At 55.3% G+C, this 12,951-nt stretch overlaps 1 protein-coding gene across 1 annotated transcript; it reads right to left on the bottom strand.

Annotated features, from left to right (window-relative positions):
• Positions 1–2,943: 2,943 nt before the first annotated feature.
• Positions 2,944–6,839, bottom strand: WNT10B (wingless-type MMTV integration site family, member 10B). Its single transcript, XM_004692791.1, has 4 exons — positions 6,714–6,839; positions 6,326–6,588; positions 3,986–4,359; positions 2,944–3,402 (listed from the first exon to the last, which is right to left on the bottom strand). The coding sequence occupies exons 1-4, from the start codon at positions 6,791–6,793 to the stop codon at positions 2,944–2,946; spliced, it is 1,176 nt and encodes a 391-aa protein (XP_004692848.1). The 5' UTR covers positions 6,794–6,839.
• Between the last annotated feature and the right edge of the window lie 6,112 nt (positions 6,840–12,951).

The following is a 12,951-nucleotide window of genomic DNA, read 5'->3' as shown; positions in this document are numbered from 1 at the left end:
ATGTGGGTCACCTCCCTGGCTGGATAACTTCATAGTGCTGAGACTCAGCTGCTTGTGCCACCAGGGAAGCCCTAAACTTTTAAATGGCCAACCACTGCTTCAGTTACAGACAGCTATAGTCAGTCCTGTGATACTTCCACACAATTACTTTACTTTTCCCATTTCTCTAACGAGACTTTTCTGGGGCTACCCCAACAGGTTTGCCCCCACACTAACCACCAAAATTATGTCTTCCAGCCCCCTCCCTTAGTGCCTCAACCACACCAACATGCCTTGTGTGACAGGAAGTGGGGCCTGTCAGTGTTCCTACTCGAGACCTCAGATCATTTCAAGGTTCGCTGCCAGATGTGACAAAGGATGGAAATGGTGACAGCTGAATATGGTTGGCCACAAATACCATGGTATTTGAGTCAAAATGAATAAAAGGGACTGGAAAATTTTCCAACCCACTGTTCACCTCTCTAGAGGCTGAGGAGGAGAATGGCTATTGCAGCATCGCTGGGAGCTGCATGAGACAAACTGGAGCCCTGGAGGGGTGCTGCTTCCCTGGCAGTTAGCAAGCCACTGCCACTCCCCAACTTCCCCAGGCACCCAAAAGGTTAAGGAAGAAAAACTCCTGCAGAGCAGAAGGAGATCAGTCTTCCTCCCTCTGACTGCCACTGAAGCAAAGTAGAAGCTAAAATTGTAGCCACCCGCTCTGTGGGTTGCACACTCCTACTCCCATCACTGACCCCAGGCCTGGGCCTGAGCCCAGCACGTGTGCCAGGAGCAAGGGCGGGGAAGAGGGGGTGTTGGTCTTGCTGACAAAATCCATTTGGAATCTCTCAAGGTTGTGGTTTGGGCCTTAAGTTTGCCACAGTGTCTCTGACGAAAGAACAGAAAAAGCTAGAAAGAGGGAACTAAAGGAAGTCTCGAAGAAAACAGAGAAAAGCTGAAATATTCTTGCTCTGACTCCACTGGAGTTTACCCTCCTCTTCCTGGGAGTGAGAAATTCCCATTCTGGACATTCCTTATCATTGTCTCTCATATCCTATGTCTATTCAGGCTCCATCCCTTCCTTCCCCACCCCACCCCCCAATCCACACACTAGGCTCAGCCAGTGTCCAAAGTAAGGTTGAGCTATCGGTATAAAAATCAAACCCCAGATTCTCAACGCTCAAATGGAAGTTAGGTCCATAACAATTTGCCTAACGTGCTGCCCTGACCGGAGACTCCACAAAATGCCCTTGCTATCCTGGTGCTACCATCATTTCACTTGACCTTCAGGGGAAATGGTAGCACAGCTCTTGCTGTGGTGTGGAAAGCCAAGGAGACGGCCTATTAAGAGTCAGTGTCTTGCAACCCCATAAACGTCATTTAGAAAGTGTTAAATGTATGATCTGTATCCCTTTTCCAAATCAAAGATAATGGTTTGTTTTCAAAGCTATTGGCCTAGAAATTAAAAGACTGGAATAAGAGAAATTCTGCTTACTCTAGTTATGCTTATCTCCTAAAAGGTATTTTACTAAAATTAAATGCAGAAGAGCTCTGAATAAGGAAGGACAAAATAGAGAAGCAATTTAGTGGGAGAACATGTTGGTGTTGCTGGTTTCCAGAGCAAGCTAAACTCCCTAGTTTCTTTTGTTTTCCCTTTGTTCCTATGTTTGCCCGTCTTCACATTACCCCCCAAGTTCTCTGGTTTGGAAACAAAGACAAAAACACCTGCTGTTCTGGGTCCAAGTTCAGTGCTGAGATACAGTCAGAACCTGAAAACCCCAGAACAGAGGTGACCTTACTGTACAGGGCAGGGATGAACCCACTGTCCAGAGGACTAAATCTATTCTTGTAGTCTGTATCTGTGAATTAAGTTTTATTTGACACAGCCATGCGCATTTGCTTATAGATGGCTGATGGCTGCTTTTTGGTCTACAACAGCAGAGTTGAGTAATTATGGCAGAGTTGAGTAGTTGCGAAAAAGTCTGCAAGCCTAATATATTTACTATCAAAACCTTTACAGGGGAGGAGGGGAAGTCAACCCTTGTTCCAGGTGGTGCCCAAGGTGAAATCTAGCCTTGAGTAAACGGGGCCTAGGTTTAGCTCTCTAGTCCCTCGTTGTCTAGGGGTCCCCCCTGGTTTTTCATATTAAAAGTTGCCAAATAAGTAGCGGAGATCATTTCAACTCCTCTGTGAAACCACTGAGATATACATGAGTGTAGGGTCATTCACTGGACAAGAAGCCATGAACTGGGACTCCACGTGTGAGCAGAAATATCACCATCTGAATCCACTGGTCCAGTAACTTAATTTATTTTAGTTACAAATAGGAACCAAGAACAAGTCTCAGTACAATAAATTATCCCCATGCCTTCTGCAGGAAAAAAGAAAAGGAGGCTCAGAGAGTCTTAGGTAAAACTCTTCCCTTAGAGGGTTCCTTTTACATCTAAATGGGAGGAAGACAGCTTCCCTAAAGGGCCTGAACTGAAGACTGACTCCCTGGAGGGAAAAGCACCCCAGCACCTCTATCACTGTCCCATTGCCCCCACCAGAGGGAGTCCAGGCTGCAGTGGAGGGAACAGCCAACAGGAGTGGGTCCTCTTTTTCATGATACAGGTTTAAGGCTTCCCCCAAGCCTGAGCCATCTCTCAAAGGAGATGAGTGGTCAAACTCTAGGGCCTCCCAGCCTGAAGGACAATGAACCCCAGAGCTGGGAGAAGGGAAGAAATACAGTGTAGTTCGTCTTAGTTCTTTCAGGTTCTTCAGGAGCAAAAGAGGGGTGGCGGCTTCTGCCCAAAGTCCCTCTCCCGCGGATGAGAAGGCTACCTGTCAGACTTCCTACGTGTGCCAAGGTGTTCCCAGGTGAATACTCTGAGTGTCCAGGGGCCAAGACTGATTGTGGGGGCGGAGGGGGAAGCACAGAGCAAAAGGCTGCACCCTGCTCTTTCCCGCGCACGTGAGGCTGAGCCCTCACTTGCACACGTTGACCCACTCGGTCACCTTGCACTCCTCACACAGCACGTAGCAGCACCAGTGGAAGCGGCAGTGACAGCGCTCCACTCGAGTCTGCCGCAGCACGTTGTGTCCGCGGCCACAGCACAGGCTGCCACAGCCGTCCAGCAGGCGGCTGGTCTTGTTGCAAGCCCGGCCTCTGGTGCCCGGGGAGCCCACCGCCGAGTCTCGCTCGCAGAAGTCAGGAGACTTCTCAAAGTAGACCAGCTCCCCGGAGAGGCGCCGCGGACGCAGGCGGGGTTGGAAGGCTCCAGAATTGCGGTTATGGGTGTCGATGAAGATGGCCCTGCTGAGCCGCTCCCTCAACGCTGCCCCCACTGCCCGGAACTCCGGGGCCGCCCGCCAGCAGGTCTTGAACTGGCAGCTGCCTGAGGTGCCGTGACACTTGCATTTCCGCTTCAGGTTTTCAGTTACCACCTAGAGGGTCATGGGGAAGAGGTGAGAGGGAGGACAGCAAATGGACAAAGAGCAGAGGCGCAGGAGAGAGGAGCCACAGAGGCCAGGATGACCCCAGTTATGGGGAGAAAGTGCTCTGCCAGGTTGGCTGTTCCCTAGCACCCTCACTTTCTGGGGAAGGGAAGCCAGAGCGAGGAGATTTGTTTGTCTTCGGTCACTGGCTCAGTGACTCCACTCCGTGGGTAACGGTAGTAGCAGGACTCAACTCCAGTTGTTCTGACTCCCAGTCTTTCCAGAGTGAGCAGGTTAAAATGGAAGTCTGAGCCACACTACCCCGGAATTCGGTAGGTCAGACACCTATAATAACAGCTACCTTGTAATGAGCCCCTGCCAAGGGCTAGATACTCTGTCAGGTGCCATTTGCTACCTCGCTCTCTCTTGATGTAACATAGGTTTCATTAGACTTTACAGAGGCAAAACTGAGGGTGAGTGACTTGCCCCAGGCCAGCCAGATGGGGAGGGCAATGGCATCCTCTGCAGATCCTCTCCTACTCCAGCCAGGCCTCAAATGCTAGGGAGACCCAGAACAAGTTGCACCACGTACCTGACGCCCCACTCTGTTGTTGTGGATTCGCATTCGTGCCTGGATGTCCCGAGGAGCTTCCCTGGAATCCAAGAAATCCCGAGAGAACTTCTCTCCAAAGTCCATGTCATGGTTGCAGCCACCCCATTCCCATGTGTCCTGGGGGCCCGGGCTGGGGCCTGAGCCAGGGCCAGGGCTGGGCAGGGAGTGAGGGAAACTCTTGCCCCGGGACAGTGCCTGCAGCTGCAGCAACTTGGCCCGCAGCCGATCCTGCTCGCCACTGCCCTTCCAGCCGCAGCTGCAGCTTACCAGCTTGCCCAGGCTGCAGGCTGTGGCCACCGCGTGCATGACCCCAGCGGCCAGCATGGAGAAGGAGAAAGCACTCTCACGGAAACCTGGGGGTGAAAAGGGTGGGAGGGTGGGCCGGTTGACACAGCTGAGAAGGCGAGCAGGAGAGCAACCTCTACTTCCAATACCAGAAATTCCTAGCTGAATCCTGCCCCTGCCATTTACCAGCTGAGTAACTGGGGAGCAAATCTTGAGAGAAAGTGGGACTAGAAAGCACAGAGCCTCAGGGTCCTCCCTGGCGGTGCAGGGGATTAGAGCACAGCACTAAGAAGCTAAAGCTTCAGCATGAGTTCAATCCCCGCCCCTGACCAGCCCGCTGCTCCTCTCAGCAGTGGACTTCAGCCTGTTCTGCTCCCCCACTCTGTCTCTGGGGAATCCTCTCACTGCCCTGCATCTCTGGCTTGGACCCCAGTTCTGCATGCATAAATAAGTAAATCTTTAAAAAAAAAAAAAGCACAGAGCCTCAGTTTTCTCATCTATAAAGGGAGAGGATGGGTGAGCAGATCTCGGAGGCCTCTTCTCTGTAAATCTGGGATTTTCAGGTGTAGATGAAAGAGCTTGCCTAGGCCTAGCGGGAAAGACCCCTGCGTGTGGGCGATGACTAAGAGGGAATCCCTGAGATCTTTGAAGATGTGTTCACTGAGCTCTACATCTGAAAGCCTTAAAAATCCCCCAGTCCTGCAGGGAGCTTGGGCAGGGGCAGGGTGAAAACAGAGGCCTTTGGGATACTTTTCTTTTTTTTTTTTTTCCCCCTTCAGGTTATGTTACTCAGTCCCTCAGCCATTCTGCCCTCCAACATCTCAGCACCCCCAAAGCACTGAGGAGCTGTCCTATCCCTTTCCAGTTTCTAGTTTTATATTTGCCCTTCAAGACTGCCCTTTATGTTTATCCTAACCTGCTATTACTCTATAAAACCCTGGGAGGGGGAGAGAGGTGGAGTGATTTTCCCTAAGGCCCTCTTAAAATGTTGACTTCTTTGTTATGTTTTGGGGGGTCACCGAGGCTCAGGATGACAGGCCTTTCTCAGGCTTAAACAGACACCATTCTCATGTGGGTGTCAAAGCCTTCTCCCCTGCCAGGCCCTGTGGAGAAAGAGGGGGTCTCTGACTTCCTTTTAGGTGGGGGCTCAGTGCAGCCCAGAGAGAATGAGAGACAGTACCTCCTTAGGGGTCAGGCCTCTTCCACCCCAGGATGCAGGGCTCCTGGCCCAGCCTCCTGATCCCCCCAACCCCAAGCCTCCAGGGGTGAAGCTGTTTGCACACGTCTTGGGAATTCCCCCGCATGGCAGCTGCCTATTAACCCTATAGTCCCCAAGTACTGCCCCCACCCTTGAGTTGGGCATGGGATGGATCTTTATTCCTCCCAGGAGTAAATTTGGGCATAGCCTGGCAAGGGGCAGTGATGTCTCCCAGGCCATGCTTCCCAGGCCAGGCCCCAAATGACCTGTTCTCAGCCCCTCCAACCACCCCTCACCTGCTCAGGTGAGAGCCACCTGGGGCCCCCACAGCAGAGAGGAGGGGGCTGCTCCCCAGCTTCAAAGCCATCAGGGTCTTTGTTCCCAGCTTTGGCTCCTGGGAACCCCGGCAATTAGGGGAGTAGGTTTAACCCTTAAACGGTCGGGGGCGTCACCCCACCCCCGCTGAGGCTCTAGGGATGCCAGTCTGGGCTTGTCCCCAGGAGAGGGAGGGGGAGGCAATTGGAGTAGGTGGGGGGTGCGTTTGAAACTTTCTGGACTGGGGGCATCGCTTGCTCACAGGTGCAAGCCAGATCGAGCTGGGAGGAGGCGGGAAAGAGGGGCCCTAGGGTAGGGCGCAGAGACCCAGCTGCCTTGCCAGCGCGCAGGTGGAAGTCAGCAGCACCCAGACAAGCGGCCCGACCCAGCTCAGAGCGGCTCCCAGGGGGAATTCCCACAGAGGCCCCTCCCCAAGTCGTGGGCCTGCCCCTTCCCTCCTCCGTGGCCCCTGCCCCCACCCCCCAGCCCCAGCGGGGCGCTCAGACGCGCGGTCCGCTCACCCCGCTTGAGGATGGCGCTGTGGTGCGGCAGGCGGCCGCCGCCCTCGAGCGCCGAGCAGTTCCAGCGCTGGTCACGCAGCTGATGCTGACACTCGTGGACGGCGATGTGCAGGCCCTGGAGCGCCGACGCCGTCACGTCGGGGCTGCGCAGACACAGGCCCAGCTGCCGCTTGCTCAGACCCGACAGCGTCAAGCACACGGTGTTGGCGGTCAAGGCCGGCTCTCCCGGCAGCTTCAGGCCCAGAATCTCATTGCTGAGGGCCCTGGGACCAGAGAAGCTGGCTGAGGGTGTCTGCCCCAAGCCTGGGGACCCCTCGGGCTCCTCCGCCACCCAGGGTGGGTGCTTCTACCCCGACTTCCCTTCTCTACCCCCTGGGGGACTCCTCACCGACTGCACAAGACCAGCAACAGAAGACCCGCCAGGCCCCAGGGCAGCGGCCGTGGCCAGGGCTCCTCCGGCATGGGCATGTCCAAGCCCCCACCCGAGAGCCCGGGTGGGCAGGTTGATCAGGGCCTGCGGGACAGAGAGACTTAAGGACACTTCTGAGTAGAGTGGTGTCCCCCAAGACCCCCAGTCCAAGGATGCCCAGCTTCAGCCTCCTCTCTCTCCACTGCCCCTGGCCTTTCTCATCCTTCCCCAAACAAAACAAGAATCACCTCTTGATTCCCCAGAGTCCCTGGGCCCTAGAGGAGAACCCACAGGGCAGCTGAGCCTTCTGTGAGGTCTCACAGCCCAGCAGCCAGACACTCACATGCAAATCCAGACTCAAACTCCAGCTGGCAGTGGCCGCCCAGTGCCCACCGCTCTGGCTCCAGGGCCCCACCACCCGCTTCCCTGCCTGGCACAGCTCCGTGCCCTCACAGAGCTAGGCGGTGTGATGAGGAGGGGGTGCCGGACACCGACAGTTGAGGGGGTGGGGACTGTCGCTTCCAGGTGCCTGTGGAGTGCAGGCAGCGGGCAGCGTCCCTAAGAAGGGTGGATGAACCAGGCTCTGGGCTGGAGGCAGAGCAGAGAAGCCAGGTGTGGCAAAGGCAGGGACGGACCTGGCTCCCACCTGAATGGGACCAAGGGCAGGTGCTCGCTCCCACTTCCTCCGCCTTGCCCAAGACGCGACCCCGCCTGCTGCGGTCCCCCACCAGGTCCCCGCAGGTTCCCCGCCTCAGCCCCACCCCTCTGCCCGGCTGTTGGGGCCCTCGGTCCGGGCTCTCCTCCACTGGCTCTGGTTATCTCTGGCAATCTCTGCCTCTCTCTGCATCTCTGTGCTGCTGTGGGCGGACGCGTGTCTGCGTCTGGCTGTGGAGTCCCGACTTGTCCCGGAGTGTGCAGGCGACCCTCCCGCTCCCGTCTCGGGTTACCTCCAGCTGCTCGGGCTCGGTCGGACACCAGTGGGGTTGGGTCGCCGGGACTCGGCCGGGAGCTCACACCGCAGGGAGGCTGCGTCGGGCTTGGCCCCCACGGCAGAGCTGCATTCTTCCAGGGCAGGGCCACTCCTCTCTGCCGCCGGGAGGAAGGGAGGGAGGAAGGGAGGGAGCGATCCAGAAAGCCAGGGAGCCGGTAAGCAGCGAAAAGGGGCTCCGGTCTGCTCGCGCCCAGCGACGGACGGGTGTCTCTGCCACAGCTGACGGAGCGGCGGCCCCTCCCCAAGCCCCGGGCATCCCCCCCCCGCTCCTCTTCCCCCCACCCCTGCCGTGACCCAGAGATTGCAGTTGCTCCCCCTCCTCCCAAAGTACACACACCCTCTCCCCAGACACCCCGTCGGGGCTCAGCCCCACTGAGGGGGGAGGAGACTGGAGTCCCTCTCACCTGCTCTGGGATGACCGGGGCTGCCAGGGGGGCGCGCTGACCCCAAATGGGGAGCCAGAAACTCGCCCAACAGTCAGCTCTCTCATTGTTTCTCTTTGCCTCAGTTTTCCCACTGAGAACAGGGCAGCTAGCGCAGGCCTTTGAAAAGATGAAGCTGAGGTCGGGCAGAACAGCGGGCAGAGGGGTGGGGCTGAGGCGGGACCTGCGGCACTGAATGGCACAAGTCGCCCCTCACCCGAGTACGGGGCAAAGCTAGGAGCAGAGCAGGCAGGAGATCTCTTCTCGGGCTGCCAGCCACCGCCTCTGAACCCCGCGTCTGCCCCACAGGAGGGGTCAGGTCCGGCTTCAGAGTTTGGCACTAAGACCTGTAGCTGCCTTGATGCTTCCCTGGGCTTACAGGTACCCCCTCCCCTTGCCAGGACCCCAGGTCTGCACCCCAGGAGACCCACAATCCTCCTCCAGACTCAGCCTGGCTTCACAAGGGATGAGAAGAACCTCAGGGTCCCGAGCTGAGCCTAGCCCAAGGACAGTAGGGTAGAGCCTGACCTTGGGGTGCCCAGGCCAAGCAAACCACCTTCGGAAGAGACGGCGGCAGCGAAGGGGTTAGGCGCCACTGCACCCCTGCCTGACTCACCCTCCCAGCTCTAACCACTTTGGGCTATTTTTGCCAGAGAGGGGCCCCAGGCTTCCCAGCCACCACCACCCACCCCCGCCCCTGCCAGACCGCAGCCCAAGGCACGACTAGCCCTGCTCACCCAGGACTGGCATGTTGACTCAGAGACAGGCCCCCAGGGGAGCAGAGCCACGGGGCTCAAACCCACAGCCATACTCATCTCTTCCCTGGTGGTGGCTGAGCAGTTCTAGCGGGCAGCCGCCTCCAGCCTGTGCTGCTGCAGGGCTGCCCCGGGCTGCAGGGGGCGCTGCTGCCCAGAGGCACAGCAGGTCAGTCAAGTGCTGCCCCGTTTCTCTTCTGACTGACTGACTGATTGATTTTTATTCAAGGTACTATTAGAATACCCTGCGGGATATTTCTCGACCACCTTTAAGTGCTCGGCCTTGAGCAAGCTGGGAGGCAACTAACTTGGCTCCCGACGCTGGACACCTGTGACTACAGACAATTGCTTTTCTCTGCTTTCCCACTGCTGGGGCAGGCAGTGGGAAAGGCAGGGGGAGGCGGGAGACAAGGAGCCTTAAGGTTCTTGCCATTACTTCCCACTCAAGGGCCAAGAACCAAACCATGTGTGACTTCTGAGGTCACCAGGATCTGCAAGCCCTATCTCAGTAGCTTTTGTGCTGACACTTGGATTTAGCAATTCACACAAGGTAGCCTGCAACTCCAGCAAGGTCCCTAAGAGGAGAGGTTTCCTATGTCCTTCTCTCTTGGGGGCCTCCTGGATATGTCTCTCTGTGTATCTTTGGGTCTCCCTTAGCTGCTGTTTTCCCCTCCCAGTCTATCCATGTCAGGCCGTGGTACAGCCAGGTGTCAAGGGAGGATCAGGGCCTGCATTATTACCATACATGCAACTTCTTGGTGGCCCCCAGGGCTCTCCGAGCTGGCCTGTCCCAAATGCAAGGACTCACTTGTATTCCCTCTCCCTGCAGAAGCCCAGATCTGGGACAGGAGGCCGCAGGCAGGCCGACTGGGTGGCCTCAAATGGCCCACAGTGCCCTCTGCCCGACCGATTGGCCTGAGCACTGACCCGCGGGCCTGGAGGTTGGTGGGGCAGGCGGGGCCTGGAGAGGGTTGTGGGAACACACCCATTGCCTAATACCCCAAGCACGCGGCCAGCTCCAGGAAAGGGGAGGAGCGAGAACCAGAGAGACCTTGACAAGGGCTGGGGCCGTGGCTGGAGGGGGAAAGTAAGGAGCTGTCATTGCTTCAGGGAGGGAATGGAAGCTAGCTGGTCTCCTTTCCTCTCTGAGAAGGGTAGAAGGCTGCCTTCCTATCATGAGAATGAAGGGTGTAGCAGAGCCATCTAGGAAGAATACGGGGCCCTGGAGGGTGGGGTCAACAAAAGAGTGGGGGGCCCAGGAGATTGGGGGAACCAGCAACCCAGGCGGTGGCTAAAGCTGAGCACTGCCTTGGGAACCTCCTCCTCCCCTCCCTCCCTCCGTGTTTGCCTTGGCCCGGGGTCCTGGGTGACTCATCTATTGCTGAGCTGCTGATAGGGGCAGCCAGGCCCAGGGAACCCAAATTATAGGCCCTGGAGGGATGGATGCGCCTGCAGCGTGAGCTCAGCCACGCTGCCCCCTCCGCCTCTTGCCTTCTGTTGCAGCACCACAGGCCACCACCAGGAGGCACCAAAGTGTCCATAGCCCAACAGTGCTAGACTATCAAGGAAACCCTTACTTTGGCGGTTGGCTCCAATGAAGCTGTGGGATTACCCTTGCCAGAATTTTAGCCCTTTCTCTACCGGAGGCAGATACCTCCCCAGGCCAAGGAGGCAGTGCCGCCTGCTGGTGCCTCAAAGGGAAGTAGTCCCCTCTGCCACAGACTCCCAGCCCTGGTCCCCTCTCCTTGCCCACCTCAACATCAAGGTAAAGTCCTCTCCAACACCTCCCTGTACCTGTTCCGCAGGGGAAGGTTGCTACTGATTTTATGCTTCTAGCTTTTAAAGTCAGGATGGTCAAAATGAGGAAGGAAGAGGGGAAAGGGAGTGAGAGAACAGATAAGGAGATAGCTGAATATTCCAAAAGACAGAAAAACAGGTACAAAGCTGCCAGAGACTGGAGAGTGATTGAGGAGTTCACAGGAAGCTGGGGGGGAGTGGGGAGGAGCCACAGAGGGAAGAACAGTCGGTGATGAAATGGGAGGTCGAGGAAGGAACAGTCAGAACACACAGGGCCTTGTGGCACAGTAGAACTTCGGCTTTTCTTGTGAGTAAGATGGAAAAATCACAGGAATTTCTGAGTAGTGGGATGAAGTGGTCTGACTTCTGTTTTAGAAAGAATGACTGTGGCTGCGAGAAATAAGGCTAGAAGCAGGAAAGCATTGGGAAGCCATTGTGATAATGCAAGAGTTGGTGGTGACTCTGATGATGATGATGATTGTAACAGATCTTTCTTACTGGGTGGGCAGGAAGATCAGATTCCACATATATTTTGAAGACGGAAGGCAGATTTATTGATTGATTTGACATAGAGCATAAGAAAACAGATGACTCAGGAATGATTCTATGATTTCTGTCCCGAACAACTAAAAGAATGGAATTGCCGTTTATTGAGACAAGGTTGACTGAAGAAAGCAACACATGCTTGGGATGTGGACACTCTGAGGTGTTCATCTGAGTGTGAGACAGCCAAGTCCAGAGTTCAGGACCAAAGATACTAGTTCTGTAGCATGAGACTCGATAGTGAATACAGACCGAGAAACCCCAGACTGAACTGGGGTACACACTAGTGTTTGGAAACTGGGTGCGATCGTATAAGCAGCCAAGCAGTCAGGGAGGTAGGAACGGTGTTCTGGAAGCCAAGTGGGAAAGTGTCTCAAAAAGGACGGAATGCTCAGCTGTATCTGCTAGTCCTGAAAGATAGATCAGGATGAGAACTGATGGTTAGCTGTGGAGCACCATGAAAGTCACGGGTGGTTTTGATAAGGGGCTGTGGTGGGCTTACATATGTGACTGGGGTGGAGAAAGAATACAAAAGAAAGTAATGCTCGTGAGTAAAGAAATATTTCCCAGGTTTGCAGTAACAGCAGTGACATGGGACCATCTTGAGTGGTAAGTCAAGTCAAGTGAAGTTTTTGGCTTTTTTTTTTAAAGTGGAGTCTTTTTTAAAAAAAAAATATTTTATTTATTTATGTATAGAGAACTGGTGTACAGGCCAGAGGTACAGAGGCAGTGAGAGGCTTCACCAGAGACAAAGTGGGGAGCAGAACAGGCAGATCAGCAAAGTACACTGCTGAGGGGAGCAGCGGGCAGGTCAGGAGAGGTCTGCCACACCATGTGGGTCACCTCCAGGGCCGGCCGGGGATCAAGCTCACACTGAGGTGGCTGCTGCCAGTTTTCAGTGCTGTGTCCTAACCCATTGCACCACCAAGAAGGGCCCAGTTTTGGGGGTTTTTTAAATGGAAGATACTGCAGTGTATTTACAGGCTGATGGGTACAAACCAGTAGAGAGGTAAACTAAGGCAGAGATGAGGGAACAATTTATTAAATGATGATGTGTTCGAAATAGAAATTTGAGGGCCCTCCCTGGTGGCATAACAGGTTAAAGGCCAGGGCGGTGACCCCCAAGGCACAGCAGACCTCTCCTGTCTCGCCTGCTTCTCCTCTCCCCTCAGCAGAGTATTTCAGTCAATCCACCTGTCACCTATCCTGTTCCTCACTCTGTCTTTGGTGAACCCTCTTACCTACCACACCTCTGGCCAGAATGACTCCTCCAGTGACATCCCCAGGTTGACACATGCCACTGAGGATGACACAACGCGTCTATTCTTATGCCTATTCTTGTATGCATAAATAAAGACATCTTTTTTGGTAACAAAAGTCCCAAAGGTCATTATTTCTGTTTCTCTGTCAGTGTTGAGAAGATGCCCACCCCCATGCTGTTGTGGCATGCTCCCAGAGCGGGTGAGGTGACTGTCTGGGTTAACCCAGCTCTAGCATTTACTCATGTGTTAGCTGTGTGGACCTTCTCCACATATGTATGATGTCACAAGTGTCTGTGCTGAGATGGGGGCCAGGGGAGGGACATGAAGGAAGAGTTCCTGTCTGGGAGGCGGTAGAGCATGGCAGCCAGGCTGGCAGGAGCCCCAGACTCTATGCAGGGAGCAGCGACCACTTCTCCATAACAGAGGTCAGGACGGCCTTTAAACTGC

The sequence above is a fragment of the Condylura cristata genome, unplaced genomic scaffold, assembly GCF_000260355.1.
Source record: "Condylura cristata isolate star-nosed mole 26May11 unplaced genomic scaffold, ConCri1.0 scaffold00034, whole genome shotgun sequence".
Taxonomy (NCBI): Eukaryota; Metazoa; Chordata; class Mammalia; order Eulipotyphla; family Talpidae; genus Condylura; species Condylura cristata.
Note: the sequence above shows the minus strand (reverse complement) of the source record. Positions and strands in the feature narration are given on the sequence as shown.

Excerpts from the sequence above, each read along its gene's own strand:
- WNT10B (XM_004692791.1), bottom strand. The coding sequence starts at position 6,793 with ATGCCCATGCCGGAGGAGCCCTGGCCACGGCCGCTGCCCTGGGGCCTG. Across the intron at positions 6,589-6,713 it reads TTGCTGGTCTTGTGCAGTCG|GGCCCTCAGCAATGAGATTC; the intron begins GTGAGGAGTCCC and ends CTCTGGTCCCAG. Across the intron at positions 3,403-3,985 it reads ACAACAGAGTGGGGCGTCAG|GTGGTAACTGAAAACCTGAA; the intron begins GTACGTGGTGCA and ends ATGACCCTCTAG.